The sequence below is a fragment of the Neofelis nebulosa genome, chromosome 10 (assembly GCF_028018385.1).
Source record: "Neofelis nebulosa isolate mNeoNeb1 chromosome 10, mNeoNeb1.pri, whole genome shotgun sequence".
NCBI classification, from domain to species: Eukaryota; Metazoa; Chordata; class Mammalia; order Carnivora; family Felidae; genus Neofelis; species Neofelis nebulosa.
The window spans coordinates 54,287,148-54,306,870 of record NC_080791.1 but is presented as its reverse complement, the minus strand read 5'-3'; the positions used below and the strand labels follow the sequence as shown (position 1 = coordinate 54,306,870).

At 41.7% G+C, this 19,723-nt stretch overlaps 1 protein-coding gene across 1 annotated transcript in view; it reads right to left on the bottom strand.

Moving 5' to 3' along the window:
* INTS4 (integrator complex subunit 4) overlaps positions 1–8,884 on the bottom strand; it is a 120,564-nt gene extending 111,680 nt beyond the window's left edge. The window contains exons 1-2 of the mRNA XM_058687664.1: positions 8,779–8,884; positions 3,589–3,783 (exon numbers count right to left, since the gene is read on the bottom strand). Coding sequence (XP_058543647.1) covers positions 3,589–3,783; positions 8,779–8,832 — 249 coding nt within the window. The 5' untranslated portion in view covers positions 8,833–8,884. The remainder of the gene's footprint in view (positions 1–3,588; positions 3,784–8,778) is intronic.
* Positions 8,885–19,723: the final 10,839 nt, after the last annotated feature.

The window sequence follows — 19,723 nt, the reverse complement described above, 5'->3', positions numbered from 1 at the left end:
CAGACCCTCCATTTACTTAGCTGGTGACCTTGTATACTAAACTGCTCCAAACTTAGTTCCTCATCTGGATTACAGATATAACAATGGTGATGTCATCAAGATTAAAAAAAATATTACATGTGGAAAGAGGTTTCTAAACTCCAACGCACTATATAAATGCTAACTGTTCTTAGAAGTATTTTACAGATGATTAGTGGTAGCAAAGTTATATTATCATATAATAGATAGGTAAATACTGCTAAGAAAACAGATCACTAAGTGTCTGAAAACTAGAGAAAAGAAACCCAGATTTAATTCATGTAAAACATGTGGGAAGCATTTATTAACACCCTACAGTGTTCTAGGGACCTTGCCAGGCACTGGGACAGAGATAAACAGATTTGTAGTCTCTGAACTTAGGGGCTTAAAGTCTGAAGGACAGAGACATATATGATGAAAACGGCAATACTAAGAGCTAATAAATGTGCTAACAGACGTGTCCAGTATCCAGAAAAGTGCTGGATATATAATAACCACTTGTTAACTGAGTAAAAAGTCTTACAAAAGCATACACTCATTCATTCAACAAATATTAATTTTACCACACACTGTCAATTTAAATCAACTATCCAGTTAAAAACAAAAATCTCTGTTCAAGATGAGCTTACATTCTAGTATGGGGAAATGGACAAGGGACAAAATAAATGAGAAAATTATATAGATTATAAGAAGTTGGTAAGTGCTATGGAGAAAACAATATCAAGGAATGGGGCTAGGAAGTTCTGGGGTCGAATAAGGCCATTTCAATTTTAAATACAGGGACAAAAAAAAGGCCTTAGTGGAAAAGTGACATTTGAGCTAAGACTTGAACAAAGTGTGGGAAGCAGACATACGAACATCTGAGGGAAGTGTTCTAGGCAGAAGGAAACATAAGTGAAAGACTCTGAAGAAAGAATGTGTTTGGCAGAGAAAGTGGCAGACCAGATCACAGGGCAGTGGGAGGAAGAAAGGGGTTCTAGGCTGGTGGAACAGTATGTGAAAAGACATGGGTTTCTGAAAACCCACAAAGTCTTTGGACAACTGCAAACATTTCTGATTAAGCTAGAACATTATATGTGTAAAGGAAAAAACCCTTTATGTCATACGTAAAAGACTTAAATAATCATAGTTTATAGAAAGAACAGACTGAAGGGAAAAAGAAGCTTTTGCAAGTGAACATTTGAAGACATTACATGCATCCTCACAGATGCAATATGAAATACAAATCTTCATCTATAACATATTCTTAAAAATTTCAAAAATGTGCTGGGGCGCCTGGGTGGCTCAGTCGGTTAAGCGCCCGACTTCAGCTCAGGTCACGATCTCGCGGTCCGTGAGTTCGAGCCCCGCGTCGGGCTCTGGGCTGATGGCCCAGAGCCTGGAGCCTGCTTCTGGTTCTGTGTCTCCCTCTCTCTCTCTGCCCCTCCCCCGTTCATGCTCTGTCTCTCTCTGTCTCAAAAATAAATAAACGTTAAAAAAAAAATTTTTTTAATAAAAAAAAATAAAAAAAAAAATAAATGTGCTTAACCTAAGTCTAACTTTCAGTTCCTAGTAAATAAAAGGGATATAGAAGCAAGTTAACCCCTAAGCAAGTAAACAAATTCAGAAGACACTTTATAAACAACGGAGTTTATCAGATCAATGTCACCAAAACAATAAATTTGTTCTAGATTAAAAAAATAAATTTGTTCTAGATTAAAAAAGACCAATGCCATGTGTGAATAGTGTTGGTATTTTAATTTTTTTTTTTCAACGTTTTTATTTATTTTTGGACAGAGAGAGACAGAGCATGAACGGGGGAGGGGCAGAGAGAGGGAGACAGAGAATCGGAAACAGGCTCCAGGCTCCGAGCCATCAGCCCAGAGCCTGACGCGGGGCTCGGACTCACAGACCGCGAGATCGTGACCTGGCTGAAGTCGGACGCTTAACCGACTGCGCCACCCAGGCGCCCCATAGTGTTGGTATTTTGATTTCTGGCTCAACCGACAGAGTCACCCAGGTGTCGGTAAGCATCCAACTCTTGATTTCGGCTCAGGTCAGTCAGACTGACCCCCACGTTGGGCTCCAAGCTGAGCATGGAGACTGCTTGGGATTTTCTCTCTCCCTCCCTCTCCCGAACCCATGCATGCATGTGTGTGTGTACGCGTGCGCACACACGCACATGCTCTCTCTCTCAAAATAATTTTTTTTTAAAGTCCCTTATGAATATTGAACCAGCCCTGCAGCCCTGGAATGAATCCCACTTGATCATGGTGAATAATTCTTTTTAAATGCTGTTAAACTCGATTTGCTAGTATCTTGTTGAGAATTTTTGCATCCATATTCATCAGGGATATTGACCTGTAGTTCTTTTTTTGCTGGGTCTCCGTCTGGTTTGGGAATCAAAGTAATGCTGGCTTCATAGAAGGAGTCTGAAAGTTTTCCTTCCCTTTCTATTTTTTGGAACAGCTTCAGGATAGGTATTATCTCTGTTTAAATAGCTGGTAGAATTCCCCTGGGAAGCCATCTGGTCCTGGACTCTAATTTGTTGGGAGATTTTTGATAACTGATTCAAATTCTTCGCTGGTTATGGGTCTGTTCAAATTTTCTGTTCCTTCCCGTTTGAGTTTTGGAAGTGTATGGGTGTTTAGGAATTTGTCCATTTCTTCCAGGTTGTCCAGTTTGTTGGCCTATAATTTTTCATAGTATTCCCTGATAATTGCTTGTATTCCTGAGGGATTGATTGTAATAATTCCATTTTCATTCGTGATTTTATCTACTTGGGTCCTCTCTTCTCTTTTTGAGAAGCCTGGCTACAGGTTTATCAATTTTGTTTATTTTTTCAAAAAACCAACTCTTGGGGCGCCTGGGTGGCGCAGTCGGTTAAGCGTCCGACTTCAGCCAGGTCACGATCTCACGGTCTGTGAGTTCGAGCCCCGCGTCAGGCTCTGGGCTGATGGCTCAGAGCCTGGAGCCTGTTTCCGATTCTGTGTCTCCCTCTCTCTCTGTCCCTCCCCCGTTCATGCTCTGTCTCTCTCTGTCCCAAAAAATAAAATAAACGTTGAAAAAAAAAAAAAAAAAAAAATTAAAAAAAAAAACCAACTCTTGGTTTCATTGATCTACTCTACTGTTTTTTAGATTCTACTGAACAATTTAGGGAAAAATATCATGATACTTTAAAAAAAACTTCAGGAAAACAAACAAAAGGGAACAAATTTGGCAACATATTAGTTAACTATTAAATCCAAGAGATGGGTATTTGGCAGTTCATTATAGTATTGTCTCTACATTTCTATAGGCTTAATAATTTTCATAATGAAGTTTAAACTCTGATTCATCTGTGATTCAAATATTTGGAAATCATTTCTTCCCCCTTACTTACATAAACTTAAAAATAAATACATCTTGTGAATTTCATTTCAGGATTTGGATCTTTTTTATCTCTGCATCTACAGTGCCTGGCACATGGAAGGCACTCACTACAAGACTGCTGAATGAACACCTTCTTACTTATTTTGCAATACTAACCCATTCTGTAGACGTGATAAAATTCTTACACACACTTCCATCAGATCCTCAAGACCATCTTACCTTGTAATAATGTTCCAAGAGAATCCGGACTACTCCCTCCACACTTTCTGCTTCAACAGGCTTCCTGGCAAACTGGAGCAGGTACTGCAAAGCATCTGCTGGGGAGGTAGCTTTACACAGATCTATGTGGAGCGCTGCGGATTTACTTGGTTTTGTCAATCGGAGTTTCTTGGTTGCAATTTCCTCCTGCTGTTGCTGCAAGGGAGTAGGGAAGGTAAGACATGAAAACACAGTCTGCAAATCTAACACTGCCTCATTTCCTTATACCAACTAATGTATTTAGCTAATAGACCTAACTTTAGGAAAAAGCAGTGTAATGAACACAAAAAAAAGAGCGCTAGATTGGAGACAAGGTTATGAGTCCCCATCTTGCTTTTCACTAGCTCCTACCACTTTAGGCTAGTTATTTCATTTCTCCAAGTCTGTTTCTTTCTCTGTGAAGTAAGTCCACTAACATTTTGTTCTGCCTATCTCTTAGGACTGTTGCAACTTTAGGGTTAAAAGGACATACAAAGGATCTGTTCCATTCTTTATTTAAAAAGAAATCTCGGGGCGCCTGGGTGGCGCAGTCGGTTAAGCGTCCGACTTCAGCCAGGTCACGATCTCGCGATCTCGCGGTCTGTGAGTTCGAGCCCCGCATCAGGCTCTGGGCTGATGGCTCGGAGCCTGGAGCCTGTTTCCGATTCTGTGTCTCCCTCTCTCTCTGCCCCTCCCCTGTTCATGCTCTGTCTCTCTCTGTCCCAAAAATAAATAAAAAACGTTGAAAAAAAAAAATTAAAAAAAAAATAAATAAAATAAAATAAAAAATAAATAAAAAGAAATCTCAATTCTACAAATATATACCGACTATGCTGAGGCACCCAGCAGGCTCAGCTTCCCTCCTGAGAAAACTGGAACTGATGGGAACTGTCTGCAGCTTACACTGAGTAAAAAGTCTTCCCCTTACTCCAAATGACTACCCAAAGCATTCTGCCTTTATTAAAAGGATGGTTAATGTAAATAAAATTTTAAAATACCTTGCAAACTATAGTCACTTAACAAATTTTTCTTTACTGAATAATTATTCAGCATTAGGAGTTGCGTCTGAGTTCTAATTCTGCTGCTGTTCTAAGTAAGTTACAATTTTTACCTTTATTATTTGCAATATGAGAATGATGACACTACTACCTGTTTTTCTCAACTAGGGATCATCATCTGAACCACAGGACACACAAAATTATTTGAATAACTATTTTCTCAATTCTCCCAAGGATGGTGCATAATTAGAAGCTTTTTAGATGCATTTGTTACATATAATGAGTGCCAAAAAGTTCAGTAAAAGGGAACCTGTCACTCCAGGGCTTAAGTCAGGCCCTGGTGGGTAGGTATAGAAAACATCATAACTAACATAAGGCAAATGTTGTAATCGATAATTTTCCTTAACATCTAATGCATCATTTTGATATCCTGAGCAATCCCTCTTTACAATGTACAAATGTACATATCTACCGAGAAAAGATTAGGATTATTCTAGTCAGGAACATAGTATGGCATGATAAAGAGACCAAGGGTTTGTTTTTTTTTTTACTGGTTTTGTTTTTTGTTTTTTTAAGAGACCGAGGGTTTTGAAGCAGAGGAATTTGGGTTCGGTAACCATTTACTAGTGAGGGAGGCCTCTCCTTCTTCTATAAAAGGGAATACACAATACCTATATTGTATGGATATTTGAGAAGTCTATGTCTTTAATTGTACAAATACAAAATAACCACTAACTACATACCAGTTCTCTCTCCCTCCTTACCTTTATAGCAGAGGGAAAGACAGAAGCACTAAGATCTCATTTCATCACTGTATGGTAATGATTCATGCAGAATGAAGAAATGAGTTCTTTTCCTAAAATCCTTACTCATTCCCATCCTATTCTACACAAACTCAGTCTTCAGTGTTATCTAGGCTCCAATCAGTACAAAAGCTGAGAAAGATTTCTCTCCCTATAGAGTATGTAAGGGGAAAGACAAACCAATATCTGCTATCAGTCAACCATCAGTAACAGTTTAGTGAGCCAGGACCTATGGTCTATCCAGGGGTGATAGAGAAGTTAGACCTGAGCTGGAGGCAAAGGCAGTGATAAACAGATGACACATTAGAAGCCTGAGGGCACAACATCCTGAATTTATGACTTTTAACATCCTGGTCTAAGGCTTCCAACACCTTGAAGCTGACAGAGCCACAAGTACAGAACTTGCAGCTCTCCTCTTCAAGCTCTGCCCCAGAGTAATTTATACCTTCATTATAAACCATAACAGTTCCAACAAGAACCTTGCAGGGCCCAAACCCCCCATCCCAATTGGTAGGAGGAGTCCCTCAGATGACTGGCAACAACCTCAATTGGAGACAGCCCTAGCTATGACCTATAACCTATGGAAACACAAAAAGACATCTCTAGCTCCAGTGGAATAACCACTTCTGGGCCTGCCCACACTGCCTTCTTGAAAGTGTACTGTCCTTAATAAACTGCTTTGTGCTTGCTACATTCCTTCTGACCATCTTTATTCGAGTTTGGATCGTCACATAAATCTTCCTATGGAAAATCCAAGAACTGAGACCTCCATTCATAAAACATACAACATAGACTCTCCCGCCCATAACAGGGGACACTGATGAAGCAGGCATTATCTCTGTCCTTAAATAGGCCAGACTGGTAGGGAGATATGCACACTGTGTAAAATTAATAAAGCGAAAACTCATTAAAGTTGAGGAGGGAGGATACAAGGGGAGGCCAGAAAGAGGAACAGTACTACTCAAGAGTCAACTAGGGAAAGAACTGTCCATTATAGAGTCCAACAGAAGAATCAACAGGAAAGAATCTTCAGTTATAGGCCCCAACAGGGAAAGATGCTCATGACCTCTCCTACAAGAAATCAACCACCCTTGCAACTCAGCTAAGGAGAAATTCTCATCACCCTAGACTTTCCCTTCAAAACAACCTCTCCTGGAGGTGCCTGGGTGGCTCAGTCATTTGAGCATAGGACTTTGGATCAGGTCATGATCTCACGGTTCCTAGGTTTGAGCTCTGCATCGGGCTCACTGCTGTCAATGCAGAGCCCACAGAGAGTCCCTCCCTCTATGCCTCTCTCACTCAAAAATAGACAAACATTAAAAAAAAAAAAAACACAAAAAAAACACACAAAAAAACTCTCTCCTGACTTCTTGCTTCTCCTTGGTTTGCTGGACTTGCCTATGGTTTTGCCATAACTTGCATGTGCCGAATTGCAGTTCTCTGTTATTCCCCAAAAAATACATTTTTGCTGGTAATATAACTATTTTTAACGTCAACAACTAGTAATTATAGTAGCACTGAGGGGTAAGTACAAATAGACAAACAAGTACAGAGTGCTTGCTACAGAAGCAGAGGAGGAAGAGACAAAACTCTTGCTGAGGCTTTAGTTGCATCTTGAAGCCAAAATGTGAGAGCAAGAATAAAGGGGAAAATGACATGCATTCCATGTAAAAGAGACAACAGGTACAAGAGTCTGGAGAAGTGTAAACACATGACATGCTGGAGGGAGGGCAAGTAGTCTTGAGAAGTGGGCACAATACAGTAGAAAGAAAGGAAATCACACTGGGTAACAAGGTGAATGAACTTAATGCCACTGAACTGTATACTTAAAAATGTTTAAAATGTTAAAATATGTATTTTGCCACAATTATTTAAAAAAAAAATCATAACACACATGCGCGCGCGCGCAAGTGGGCAAGGGAAACAGATCCAGAAAATTCCAGAAAGCAAACCACAAAAGAAGGAGCTCTGTGAAATAAAAACTTTCCTGAGGAGGCCCTGGCTGGCTCAGTCCATGCAGCATGAGATTCTTGATCTCAGGATGGTGAGTTCAAGCCCCACACGGAGTGTAGAGATTACTTTAAAATTTTTTTAAAATAATAAAAAATAGAAACTTCCTGAATCTTGACTCATTCTGAAAGTTCAAGAAAACCAATTTCACATAAAATGGAGCAACGAAGTGTCAACGTTAAATCTCAAAGTTATTTTAAGAAAAAAAAATAATGAGAATAACTTCCCTACAGTGGGAATATGCTACAAAGATGTGGTAAGTGAAATAAGTGAAAACAGGAAGAAAAACTTGATTTTTCAATGGAATCATCCCTCTGTACTATAATCACAGATACGTTTTTCTGTCTCTCCCACTAGTCTGTGAGCTCCTAAAGGAGAAGGACCCTCACCTGTATTGGGCTTTGTAGCTCAACACCTTTCAGTATACCTGATACACAGTAACCACTCATTTACATGAAGGAATGATTTAAATGTTTAAGGACAGTTTCCTGCTGGATGGTCTAAGTCTTGCTACCCTCGAAGTCTAAGGATCTAGGGGTACTCTACGGATCTATGGAGGCTTTTGGTCTACCAGCACCAATTGAGGGCTTGTCAGAAATGCAGATTATTGTCTCACCTCCCCCACCCCACTGAGTGCAATCTAGATTTTAACAAGATCACCAGGTGATTTGCATAAAAAGTCGAAGAAGCAGCACACTCAAGATAACTTGGGATCAACCTCAACTTTCACAACACCTATGAGGAGACACGTGGAGAATCACTGCTCTGACAGGGGCTCAGCTCACCTGTCCTTAACTCCAAAGGAAGAAAGTACTTTGTCCTACCTCCTAGGTAAGCTGTTCCACCAATGGAGAGTTCTGCCCCTATGTAGCCTGTGACCCTCACCTGCTTTGGCTGGGTTTTGAGATTTCTAAAGACTCCTCTTTCAACCCCTTAGTTTTGCATACAACCAACTCGTCCCGGGGCACTTTCTCTGAAATAGGAGTTGGGAGGGGCTCTACCAGTAAATTGGCTCTGAATCCTCTTATCCCTCAGGAAGCTTTCAAGTCCATATGTGTAAGACGAAGGTGCTAATGTAACCCGAATAAACTGAAATAACGGATAAGACATCTTCGTAAATTGTAAAGTGCTATTTGTCCTCGCTAATAATTTTATTTTTTTAGAAGTGTCACACTGCACATAATAATGACTACGACAGCAGCTGCAAACGAACACGCCCACTTAAGTGCAGTTTCAGAGAGCCCATCTGAGTAGTCGGCACTCGAACCAGGTGTGCGGCGCCTGTTTTGGCAAAGTGTCTGGAAGGTGAATAACCTTCCCCGCCCGGGACTGGTCCCGGGACCTTTCCTTCCGTAAATTACCTGAACCACCTTAGTGAATTCCTCGTACACTCGCTTCTTTAGGTGCGCCGCCATGACTGCCCGCGGACCTTCTCAGCTTCCGTACTCGGCAAGGGAGGCGGGGTGGGGGGTGGGGGCGGTGAAGGAATCCGGAAAACTAGTCTAGGCCTGAGGAACTCGCCACAGTCCCACAAGGCAGTGGGGCTCTGGGAAAGAGAGGCCTCTTCCGGCTGCTCGACTGCCCTGCTGCGGTGCAGCCCAATTTGTCCGCCTACACCTCCGGCCCCTGCGGAACGAAAAAGAAGGCGCAGCGTGAGGGGGCGGTGCCTCTGGTGGGAGGAGAGTGGATTGGAAGGGTGGAGGAGCCAATGGGAGCCTTTGGGGGCTTGCAGGTGGTCGAAAGACTGGCGGGGAGCCGAGCTAAAGGAGGGTGGAAGTATATAGGGAAAGGGCAGAGGCTAGATGATCCAGAGCTAGAGGCAAAACTGGAGCTGCGTGAGGACTTTCACTTGAGCGATCAGGGAAAAGAGGCCCAGCTGGCGTTCCCATCGTCCTTTGCCGTTCACGTTTGCTGCTTGTAGCTTTATCGAGCTCTCCTTTTGTGTGTGCCACCCCTCTCCTGGCATGGGATTTTTTTTCTTGCTCTCTCATTCCGGTTGTTTGAAATTTACCCTTCTTTAAGGAATCAAACCTTCCTCTGATAGCTTAGGGAGAGTGGAAAGAATCCTGAGGTCAAGGGTCAAGCACCAAAGTTTCAGACTATGACTGGCACATAATGAGCAAAGAGCATCAATTACAAATGTGCTCACACCTAACCTGACCTAGATGTAGTGACAATGGAATGAGATAATGCAGAAACATTCGGCAGACTCTAAGATGTATTTCACATGTAAGTAGAACCCAAGGTCAAGTTTTACCTCTTTCATTAAACTTTAGCTGTTCATTGTTTCCTTCTTTCATGTGGATGCTTAGAAAAAGCAAGCTGTGGTAAGTACGGAAGACCCCAAAACATGTAAAAGATGGTCTTTACCCTCAAGGTCCTACAGTGTAACTGGGAGAAGAGACACCCAAACTAATAATTAGATATCAAAGTGATGAGGGAGCATGGAACAAACTGAGGGCAAAATACAAGCCAACAGCAGCCCCATTCCCCTCCGGGTGGTACTCCTCAGACACTCCTGGCTACCCAAGAACAAAGAAAAGGGGTTTAAGTGTTTGCCATGTTAATGTGGGAACCTAAGGCAAATGAAAAATTAAATTCCCTTACTGCCTATAAACCCATTGACAAGTCCTTGAAGCCAGCAGAGTGACCTCCCTGTAGAAGCCCAGCTGCCTAGATGATGACACTTTGCTAGGAGCAAAAGAGGATCTTAGCCTAACATTATCCCAACCTTAAGGATCCTGTAAGTCTTCCTGTATCTCAACTGCCTCAAGATATATCCTTGAAATCATACTCCAAGCTTATGGCCCCCCAATATACATCTGAAGGGTCTCATGACTGAGGTTTTACTAATCGGCAATAAACGGTGTTTCCCTAGCACCAGCTAGCCCCTCAAGATCCTGGAAACGTTGCTTCCAAAATTCCTTAGAGACTTACTCTATCCCTGACCACCTCCCAACCTGAGGGTGTATAATGAGTTACCCGTCATGACCCCAGTGCAACTCCTCCTGCCCACAGGTCCTGTCCCTGTGCTTTAATAAAATCACCTTTTTGCACCAAAGACGTCTTCAAGAATTCCTTCTTGGTCCTTGGCTCTGGACCCCCTCCTCCCCCACTTCATCAAAATTGTCCTTGGATAAGAGGAGTGTGATTCAAACACACCTACTAACTTCCTCAGGATGGGGGGGGGGGGTGAAGCAGAATAATGACCCCAAAATATGACATTTTGGTATGTGGATTATTTCTAACCGAAGATAATCTAGGTGCAACAGACTCAGGAAGGGCTGTTTACCATCCCCTTAACTTCCTACAAGAATTTAGAGGGCCTGTACCAGGAGAGTGCTAATACCAAAGGTAATGTTTTATTGGAAAGACTTAATCTGCATAGCATGGCAAACATATGTTCACCAGACATTTGCTCTTCTCATCTTTCTGTGAATTGTCTTTCTCCTCTTAAGGAAGCTGCAGACCTCTTCCCCTTTTCCCTAGCTCAGGATGTCATATAAGCCTCAATTGCCTGTCTTTGGATCTCATGTCTTTGGGGCTCCTGTACATATAAAATTTGTTTTTCTCCTGTTGATCTGCCTTATGTCAGTTCAATTAATAGGCCAGCCAAAGAAACTAGAAGGGAAGAAAAATTTTCCATTCCTACAATGCCTCATGGAAGTACAGAGGAAATGATTTTTGTGCTGGCTTTAAAAATAGTGAATTTTGGGGGCACCACTTGGTTGAGTGTACAACTCTTGATTTCAGCTCAGGTAATGATCCCAGGGTTGTGGGATCGAGCCCCACATCGGGGGCTCTGTGCTGAGTGTGGAGCCTGCTTAGGATTCTCTCTCTCTATCTGTCCCTCTCTCTTGCTTGCATTCTCTCAAACTCTCTCTCTCTCTAAAATATAAAAAAAAATTTAAACATTTATTAATGTTTATTTTTGAGAGAGAGAGAGAGACAGAGCATGAGCAAGGGAGGGGCAGAGAGAGGGAGACAAAGCAGGCTCCAGGCTCTGAGCTGTCAGCACAGAGCCCAATGTGGGGCTCAAACCCATGAACGAGGAGATCATGGCCTGAGCCGAAGTTGGACGCTTACCCAACTGAGCCACCCTGGTGCCCCTAAAATGTAAAAAAAAAAAAATTTTTAATAGTGAATTTTCAAGAAAGAAAGGCATCCCAGACCACAGAGACTACCACGTATAAAAATGTGTTGAGTAAAACGAAAAGCACTTACAAACAGTGCCTTCAGTAAATGTTAGCAGCTATTATATCATTACTATATTCTATCTAATCTAAGCTGCCAGCAACGCCAGTAAAACAAACCATTATTTTAGGTAACACATAAAAAATTTAAGAAAAATGTTAAGAAATGAATCAAGAAGTAAAAAAATCCTAAAATTAAAACCAGTGGTCTCTTATTGCTTAATTTGTTATGTATATTTACTGAAAGAGCCCTTTTAAACTTATTTACACGTAGATTTGTATCCTATGTCATACTGCTGTGTTTCCATGCCTTTTGGTGCACATTAAAACTTTTCATTTCAATGCAAATTATAGGGTAATCTCTTTGAAGACTCATTAAATGGCAATTAAAGACAACAGATGCAGAGCTCAATGGAAGTGATGAAAACATGAACTGCCATGACCCAATCTACACATGAACAATTGACCAACAGCAATCTTAGATGTGTCCTGATTTCAGAGATGTTAAATGTGCATCTAAGCATCAATTATTAAAAGTACTAACATCATTATTAGATATGGCTGCAGGAAGGAGTTGGGTGCACTCAGAAAATGAAAGAAAATTCAGTTTATATTGAGAGTAAACTGCATACAGAGAGAAACTGGGACCAGACTGGTATAGAAACAAGAATATTCCACATTCTTTTTTTAAATATTTTTTAAAATGTTTAATCAATCTCTATACCTAATGTGGGACTCGAACTCACAACCTTGAGATCAAGAGTTGCACACTCCACCAACTCAGCCAGCCAGGTGCCCCCATTCCACATTCTTTAATATTGAAATGAAAAACTGTATTTATTGAATTGATTATATTTTCATTTGACTTCATTATTGCATATGGGAATAGAATGAGACACCTCAGTGAATCCTTTAAGCTTCAAACAGTCTTCCCTGTCCCCATTGTGTAACAGCAACCCAATTTCCTAGGAAATTGGGGTTACTCACTCAGATAATAACTCCTTCTCTGCTTTTGGCTCAGCAAGAAGAGCTCCTAATGACCAGGAGGCAGTCTCATCACATGTTATAATGTAATAGAACAATGATAATGTTCTTTGGTGGAACTGTTCCTCCCTTGGGAACTAAATACTCCAAACCCTCTGAATAGAATTCATAAATGAGTCATTAGGTGTAAAAATGACAAGAACCACTCTTACCTCCTCTCCTTAGTCTCTAGACCTATGTATTCTAACTGTGGGAGAAACGGTACTAAATTTTAGCTATTGGTATAAGGTATATACCTCAAATCTGTAAAACAGCACCCCAAATTCACAATGTTTTGTCTCTCAGCTAGCCCCATAAGTGAGTCTGCAAAAGGTCATTACACTGTTTTTATCATAGCAGCTACATCTGAGTGATGGGGCACTTAAGAAAACTAAAGAGTTTCTTTGCAAAAAAAAAATTTTTTTTAATGTTTACTCATTTTTGAGAGAGAGAGAAAGTGGGGGAGGGGCAGAGAGAGAGACAGGGAGACACAGAATCTGAAGGAGGCTCCAGGCTTCAAGCTGTCAGCACAAAGCCCAACGTGGGGCTTAAACCTACAAGTGGTGAAATCATGACCTGAGCCAAAGTCAGTCCCTCAACCTACTGAGCCACCCAGACACCCCTATAATTCTTTCATCATAAAATAAGTTCCTTAGTCCAAAGCAATGTCCATGAAAATTCATAAGATACCCATGAATAGTAGGGTTGGCAAAAACATCACAGTTAAGCGTTATTAGGGTTTTCCAGGGAACCAGAACCATCGGAGATGACTGATAGATGATAGAGAGAGAGAGAGAGAGAGAGATAAGCTACTATAACAGAATACTACAAACCAAATGGCTTATAAACAACAGAAATTTTATTTCTCACAGTTCTGGAGGCTGAGAAGCCCAAGATCAAGGTATAGAGAGATTCACCATCAGGCAAGAGCTCACTTTCTAGTTCGTAGACAGCTGTATTCTTGCCGTGTACGCACATGGCAGAAGAGGCAACAGAGCTCTCTAGGGTCTCTTCTATAAGAATACTAATCCTGGGGTGCCTGGGTGGCTCAGTCGGTTAAGCATCCAACTCTTGGTTTCGTCTCAGGTCGTGATCTCACAGTTCATGAGTTTGAGCCCTGCATTGGGCTCTGCTCTGACAGCCTGGAGCCTGCTTGGGATTCTCTCTCTCTCTCTCTCTCTCTCTGCCACTCCCCTGCTCACTCTCTTTCTCTCAAACAAAAAAAAAATAATAAATAAACTTTTAAAAATTTAAAAAAGAGGCACCTGGGTGGTTCAGTTGGTTAAGTGTCCAACTTTGGCTCATGTCATGAACTCATGGTTCATGAGTTCGAGCCCTGTGTCAGGCTCTGTGCCAACAGCTCAGAACCTGCTTCGGATTCTGTGCCTCCCTCATTGCCCCTCCCCCAGTCACGCTCTGTTTCTCTCTCTCTCTTTCTCTCTCAAAAAGAAAAAGAAAGAAAATTTAAAAAAAATTTTTAATTAAAAAAAAAAGAGGGGCATTCACTTTCAAATACCCCCTCTCTGCAAAGAGAGCTTTCATACTATTCTTCCTTTCTAATTTTATATTGTAATAAACTTTTGCCTGCTGCTCAAAAAAAAAACCAAAACAAAACAAAACAAAAAACCCCACCAATTTCATTCATTAGGATTCTACCTCATGACTTAATTATCTCCCAAAGGCCCCACCTTTGGAATAACTATGACATTGCAGATTAGGATCTCAACACATGAGTTTGGGGCAGGGTAGGGGGTGGCAGGGACACACAAATCCAATCTATAGCAGCAGGAAAGCCAAATCTAAATCTGGAATATGTACTTACTCCTGTGAGGACCAATCACCACTCCCTCCCTGATGGAAAGGATCCAGTATGTGGTAGAATGATTGCAAAAATGACTCTGATACTCCCCCTCTCTGTATGTGTACCCTCTGAAATCCATCTTTGAAGCTGCTTCCATTAAGAGATGGAATCTCTGGGGGTGCCTGGGTGGCTCAGTCAATTAAGCATCCCCAGGCCTTTTGTTTGATTTTGGAACCCTACCATTGCCATGAGAATAAGCGCACTCAAGTCTGCTGAATAATGAGTGACCAGATGGAACAAGCCAAGCTGACCCCGCTGAGGCCATCTTAGACGAGCCCACCCCAGCTGATCCACCATCTGACAACAGATGCATGAGGGAGCCCAACCAAGACCAGAAGAATTGCCCAATCTGTAGTTTTGTGAGCAAAACCTTATATGATTAGAACCTTAAGGCACTAAGTTCGGGGGTCAGGAGGTTGTCATGTGGTCAGACAGTCCCTAAGATGCTAAGCTGATTTGACACATAGGTTCAGTTGGTAAGGAGACAAGCCCAAATGGATCTAGATAGTTTATTATTCACATGATAGCAGGCAGCATGAATTTCATGTTTTCATTGGTTCCCTTTGCTCTCCAAGCACCATGGAGGTGATGCAGGTAAATGTCATGCACACAATAGATCTGCAACACAGATGAAGAACACGGAGCTTAGGAAACCCTAAGCTTAAAAGAGGAATCTTAAAAGAGGAATGCTAGCAAACCTGCCCTCTGGAGAGAGACTTTATCATACTGGTCAGAAAACATGGGGCGCCTGGGTGGCTCAGTCGGTTAAGCGATTGACTTCGGCTCAGGTCATGATCTCGTGGTCCATGGGTTCGAGTTCCGCGTCAGGCTCTGTGCTGACAGCTCAGAGCCTGGAGCCTGTTTCAGATTCTGTGTCTCCCTCTCTCTGACCCTCCCCCATTCATGCTCTGCTCTGTCTCTCTCTGTCTCAAAAATAAATAAATGTTAAAAAAAAAAAAAAAGAAAGAAAACAAATCTGCCTTCCAACTCAGTGGGAGACATTTTTTTTTTTAAATCATCCTGAGATAGCTCCAGGATTGGACGGTGATAACAGCTTCATTAACTTTATTACTATTATTTATTTATACTTTTGTAATGTAAGTATATCTCCTTACCCCTAAGAAGTTTTGCAAACATCGTCAAAGGTGTCAATGCCATTTGCTTAGAAATGTCAGTGTTGCTTCCAACAGTTTGTTACAGAGCAGTCTAGCTAACTGATTTACAGTGCAATCAACCTATCACCAAGAAGTGTCTAGTTTCCTCACTCTCCCCCTCCCCAGGAATAATACTGTATCAGGAGCTCAGTGTTGGTATCTGCTGTTGGACATCCATCAGGAGCCAGACTGGCTTTGGTAAGAGGAAATCTATATTGTAGAGCCCATTCATAGCCATCATGGCCACCTTTTTCATGATTCTATTTAGCAAGCACTTGGGAGCTGGAAAAAGAGGCTGACTGACATCCAGAGGTTAGATGGTCGAGTCCATTTATTTTTTGAGAGCCTCTTCTAGAATGGGTGCCCTCTAGTGGCCATTTGTAAGAAACACAAATATTTTCCCCACTCGAAGAGGTCCATCCACACACGGACTCCCCAGGCTTTGTTATCATGGATCTTTCATTCTAGTACTTCCCAAGTCTTTGGACAACCAGGAAGGGGCTTGGACATGCAGTACCTAGGGATCAGATTTCGAGGACACTGAACAGAGCAGAAATGGATGGGGAGGGGAGTAGGAGAGGATGGGATAATAAGTAGAGGATTAAAAAAAAAAAAAGTCCTCTAGGAGAACAACGTAGACCTGAAAACCAGGCTAGAGCTATGAACTAGGGTGCCTCCATGAGGGCAATCTCACAGGGTTCAGTCTTTATGTTTTCCTTCGGATCATAATGACAGTTATATTTACCATTCAGTTTTTTTTTAAATTTTTTTTCAACGTTTTTTATTTATTTTTGGGACAGAGAGAGACAGAGCATGAACGGGGGAGGGGCAGAGAGAGAGGGAGACACAGAATCGGAAACAGGCTCCAGGCTCTGAGCCATCAGCCCAGAGCCTGACGCGGGGCTCGAACTCATGGACCGCGAGATTGTGACCTGGCTGAAGTCGGAGGCTTAACCGACTGCGCCACCCAGGCGCCCCTACCATTCAGTTTTAAGTTTTCCTCCTTTGACTCTAATTTTCTTTAGTTAATCCCAATAGATCAGAAAAGTATCATATACCCCTACATATGACCAGAGATCATTTTTTGAACATTATTAATGTGCTTTACTATTTTGCTTCTCCTGTTAGGAAACAAGAAAGGGGGAGATGGTATTATTGGGTAGGCAACTAAGAGTTTCCACTTAATTTATGTACTTTTAATTAATATATTTTTGGATATTTCTTTTTTTCATAGTCCTGTAAACCCCACCACCATAAATCCTTTTTTGGAGCACAAATTAAATTAAATTGCATTGAATTAAATGAGTATTCTCCTCCCCAATAATTTTAAGCCTCTATAAATATAATTTTAATTGCTGTATAACATTGCATTATATAGATGTAATACAATACACTTGACTTATTTCCCATTGTTTTGCTTTTATAATTTAAGTGGGATAAAAATAGTATGTTATCTTAACTGTATTATGGATTGGGATTGGGGAGGGAATGTTGAAATTGCCTTTGTTTAATAAAATAATTTGGTAAATCGTTCAGGAAGAGAGTGAGATCCTATGGGCATGCATGCAGGCTACAGCCAAAGCAATAAAAGAGGCAGCTAAACTGGAACGTGGTCTTCTCCTGGTAAATGACAAGAACACAAGAGGGCTGATGGAAACTTGGCATGCTTCTAAAGCCTGAATTTGGGATTGGCACAGTCACTTCCATGCATATTCCATTGGCCAGATTAGGTCATGAAGCCAAGCATGAAGTCAGTGGGGTGGGGAAGATTACTCCCACCTACAGAGAAGCACGGCAAGAACAGGGAGGGAAGAAAAAATAGGAAACAAACACAATCTACTAGTGAAAAGTTCCTAGTGATGGGGGTGACTGAGACTTTTTAAGAACAGATGTGTCGAATACTCTCAGTTTGAAGTTATTTGCATTTCTGTCTTGTAAACGACCTCCATTTTATTTGCCTGCATTCGCCACAGTCTGCTACGTTCACAAATAGCTTGTGGAAGCAGCATTTGCAAAAATTAAGAAAAAGATAGGAGTGTTCAACCTGGGTGAGCATCGTCTAGAACAGCAACAACAAGCTGAAGACATCTAGATGATCCATGAATCCAGCAGAAGCAGAGAACCAGAACTGACCATAAGAAAACAAACCCTCCGGGAATATGCAGAAATCTTCAGGAGGACATTGACCTTTTCAGAATTCACAAAATTGAGATTTTAAGCAATCCTATTTAGTTCTTATGGAAAAGAGTATCTCCTGGGAATCTAATCTCATAAATGTAATTACTGACCAAAGAGTATAAACTTTTTTTTTCAGGTTCTTGATAAATAATGAAATGGTTCATGATAAAAAGTTCAAATATTCAGGATTTTTCCACTTAAAATTGTCAGCCATATTAAATACCAAAAGGAAAACATGGGGAAATTTTTGAAAATAAGAAAAAATGACCATTCTGAGCAATTATGTTTAAATTTAAACTCCCTGATAGTAGTAATTCCTTAAACCCTGAAAATTAACCTTGATCTTGAGGACAGATGGTCACCCTAGCAGGCAGGAGAGGAAGGGGGTCGTCTCTCCCAGACTTGGACTTGGAAAAGGTTGAATGTCTACCCATGTCCTCCTTAGCGTTCCGTTACTGTCAGGTTGAGAAGCAGAGCCTGAAACAGAGACTCTGTGCAACTGCTATATTGAGGATGTGCTCTCAGGGGAAAGGGAGTGAGAGAAGTAGGATACAGCAGAAGAAGAATCCTAATTAAGAACGTGGCGTCAAGGGGCGCCTGGGTGGCTCAGTCGGTTAAGTGTCCGTTAAGCGTCCTACTTCAGCTCAGGTCATGATCTCACGATTTGTGAGTTACAGCCCCGCATCAGGCTCTGTGCTGACAGCTCAGAGCCTGGAGCCTGCTTCAGAGTCTGTGTCTCCCCTTCTCTCTGCCCCTCCCATGCTCATGCTCTGTCTGTTTCTCAATAATAAATAAATGTTAAAACAAACAAACAAGCAAACAGAATGTGGCCTCAAATGAGGATTGACTTCACCTGATCCCACAAGGAGGCCCAGAACAGGAACTGCACCAGAATTGATTCCTCCTTTGAGGTAAGGGCTCAGTCTTCTCTATCTCTACACAAGCAAGATGGCAATTCTTTTCCAGAGCAGATCTCAAAATTAGGGTGCATCAGAATCACCTGGAGGGCTTATTAAAGCAGACTGTTGGGCTAACTCTGTTTCTGATTCAGTAGGTCTGAGGTGGGGCCCAGAGAATTTGTATTTCTATTTTTTTTTTTTTTTTTTTTTTTTTTAACGTTTTTATTTTTGAGACAGACAGAGCATGAACGGGGGAGGGGCAGAGAGAGAGGGAGACACAGAATCGGAAGCAGGCTCCAGGCTCTGAGCCGTCTGCCCAGAGCCCGACGCGGGGCTCGAACTCACGGACCGCAAGATCGTGACCTGAGCCGAAGTCGGATGCTTAACCGACTGAGCCACCCAGGCGCCCCGAGAATTTGTATTTCTAAGAAGCTCCCAGGTATTGCTCATGCTGCTGGTCTAGGGACCACACTTTTGAGAATCACTGCTCTAGAGAAAACAGCTGTGAAGCTGCAGCAGTCAACACAGCATTTGGAAAAGGGAGATCTGAGTGGCGTCTACCATAGGTATGAACTTGGCATCTTCCTCGTGAAGGCACATAACAGGGCTAAAGGATTAGACCACAAGCTGAGGCTGAGTAGATTGTATTTTCAGATCATATTATCTAGGTCAGTGGTATCCTGTTATTTTCCTGTTATCATCCCACATCTCCAGCCAAAGCATTGTCGAAACATTCCAACTCACCTCAGCCTTGTTTTGGACTTGACGGGAAGCGTCTGGCAGGTAGGTGAGGCTTTAAAGAGGAAGCAGCTGCACCTCACGAGGCAAGCACAGTGGAGTCAGTTGCAGTGAGCACAAAATTCTCAGCAGGGGGATAGACAATTATTAGGGGGCAAGCCTCCTAGACCACCTTAGAAACTGTTTGATGTTTGTTTATGAAATTAAAGGAAGATGGCTTTTTAAAAACTTTTTTTAAATGTTTATTTATTTTTGAGAGA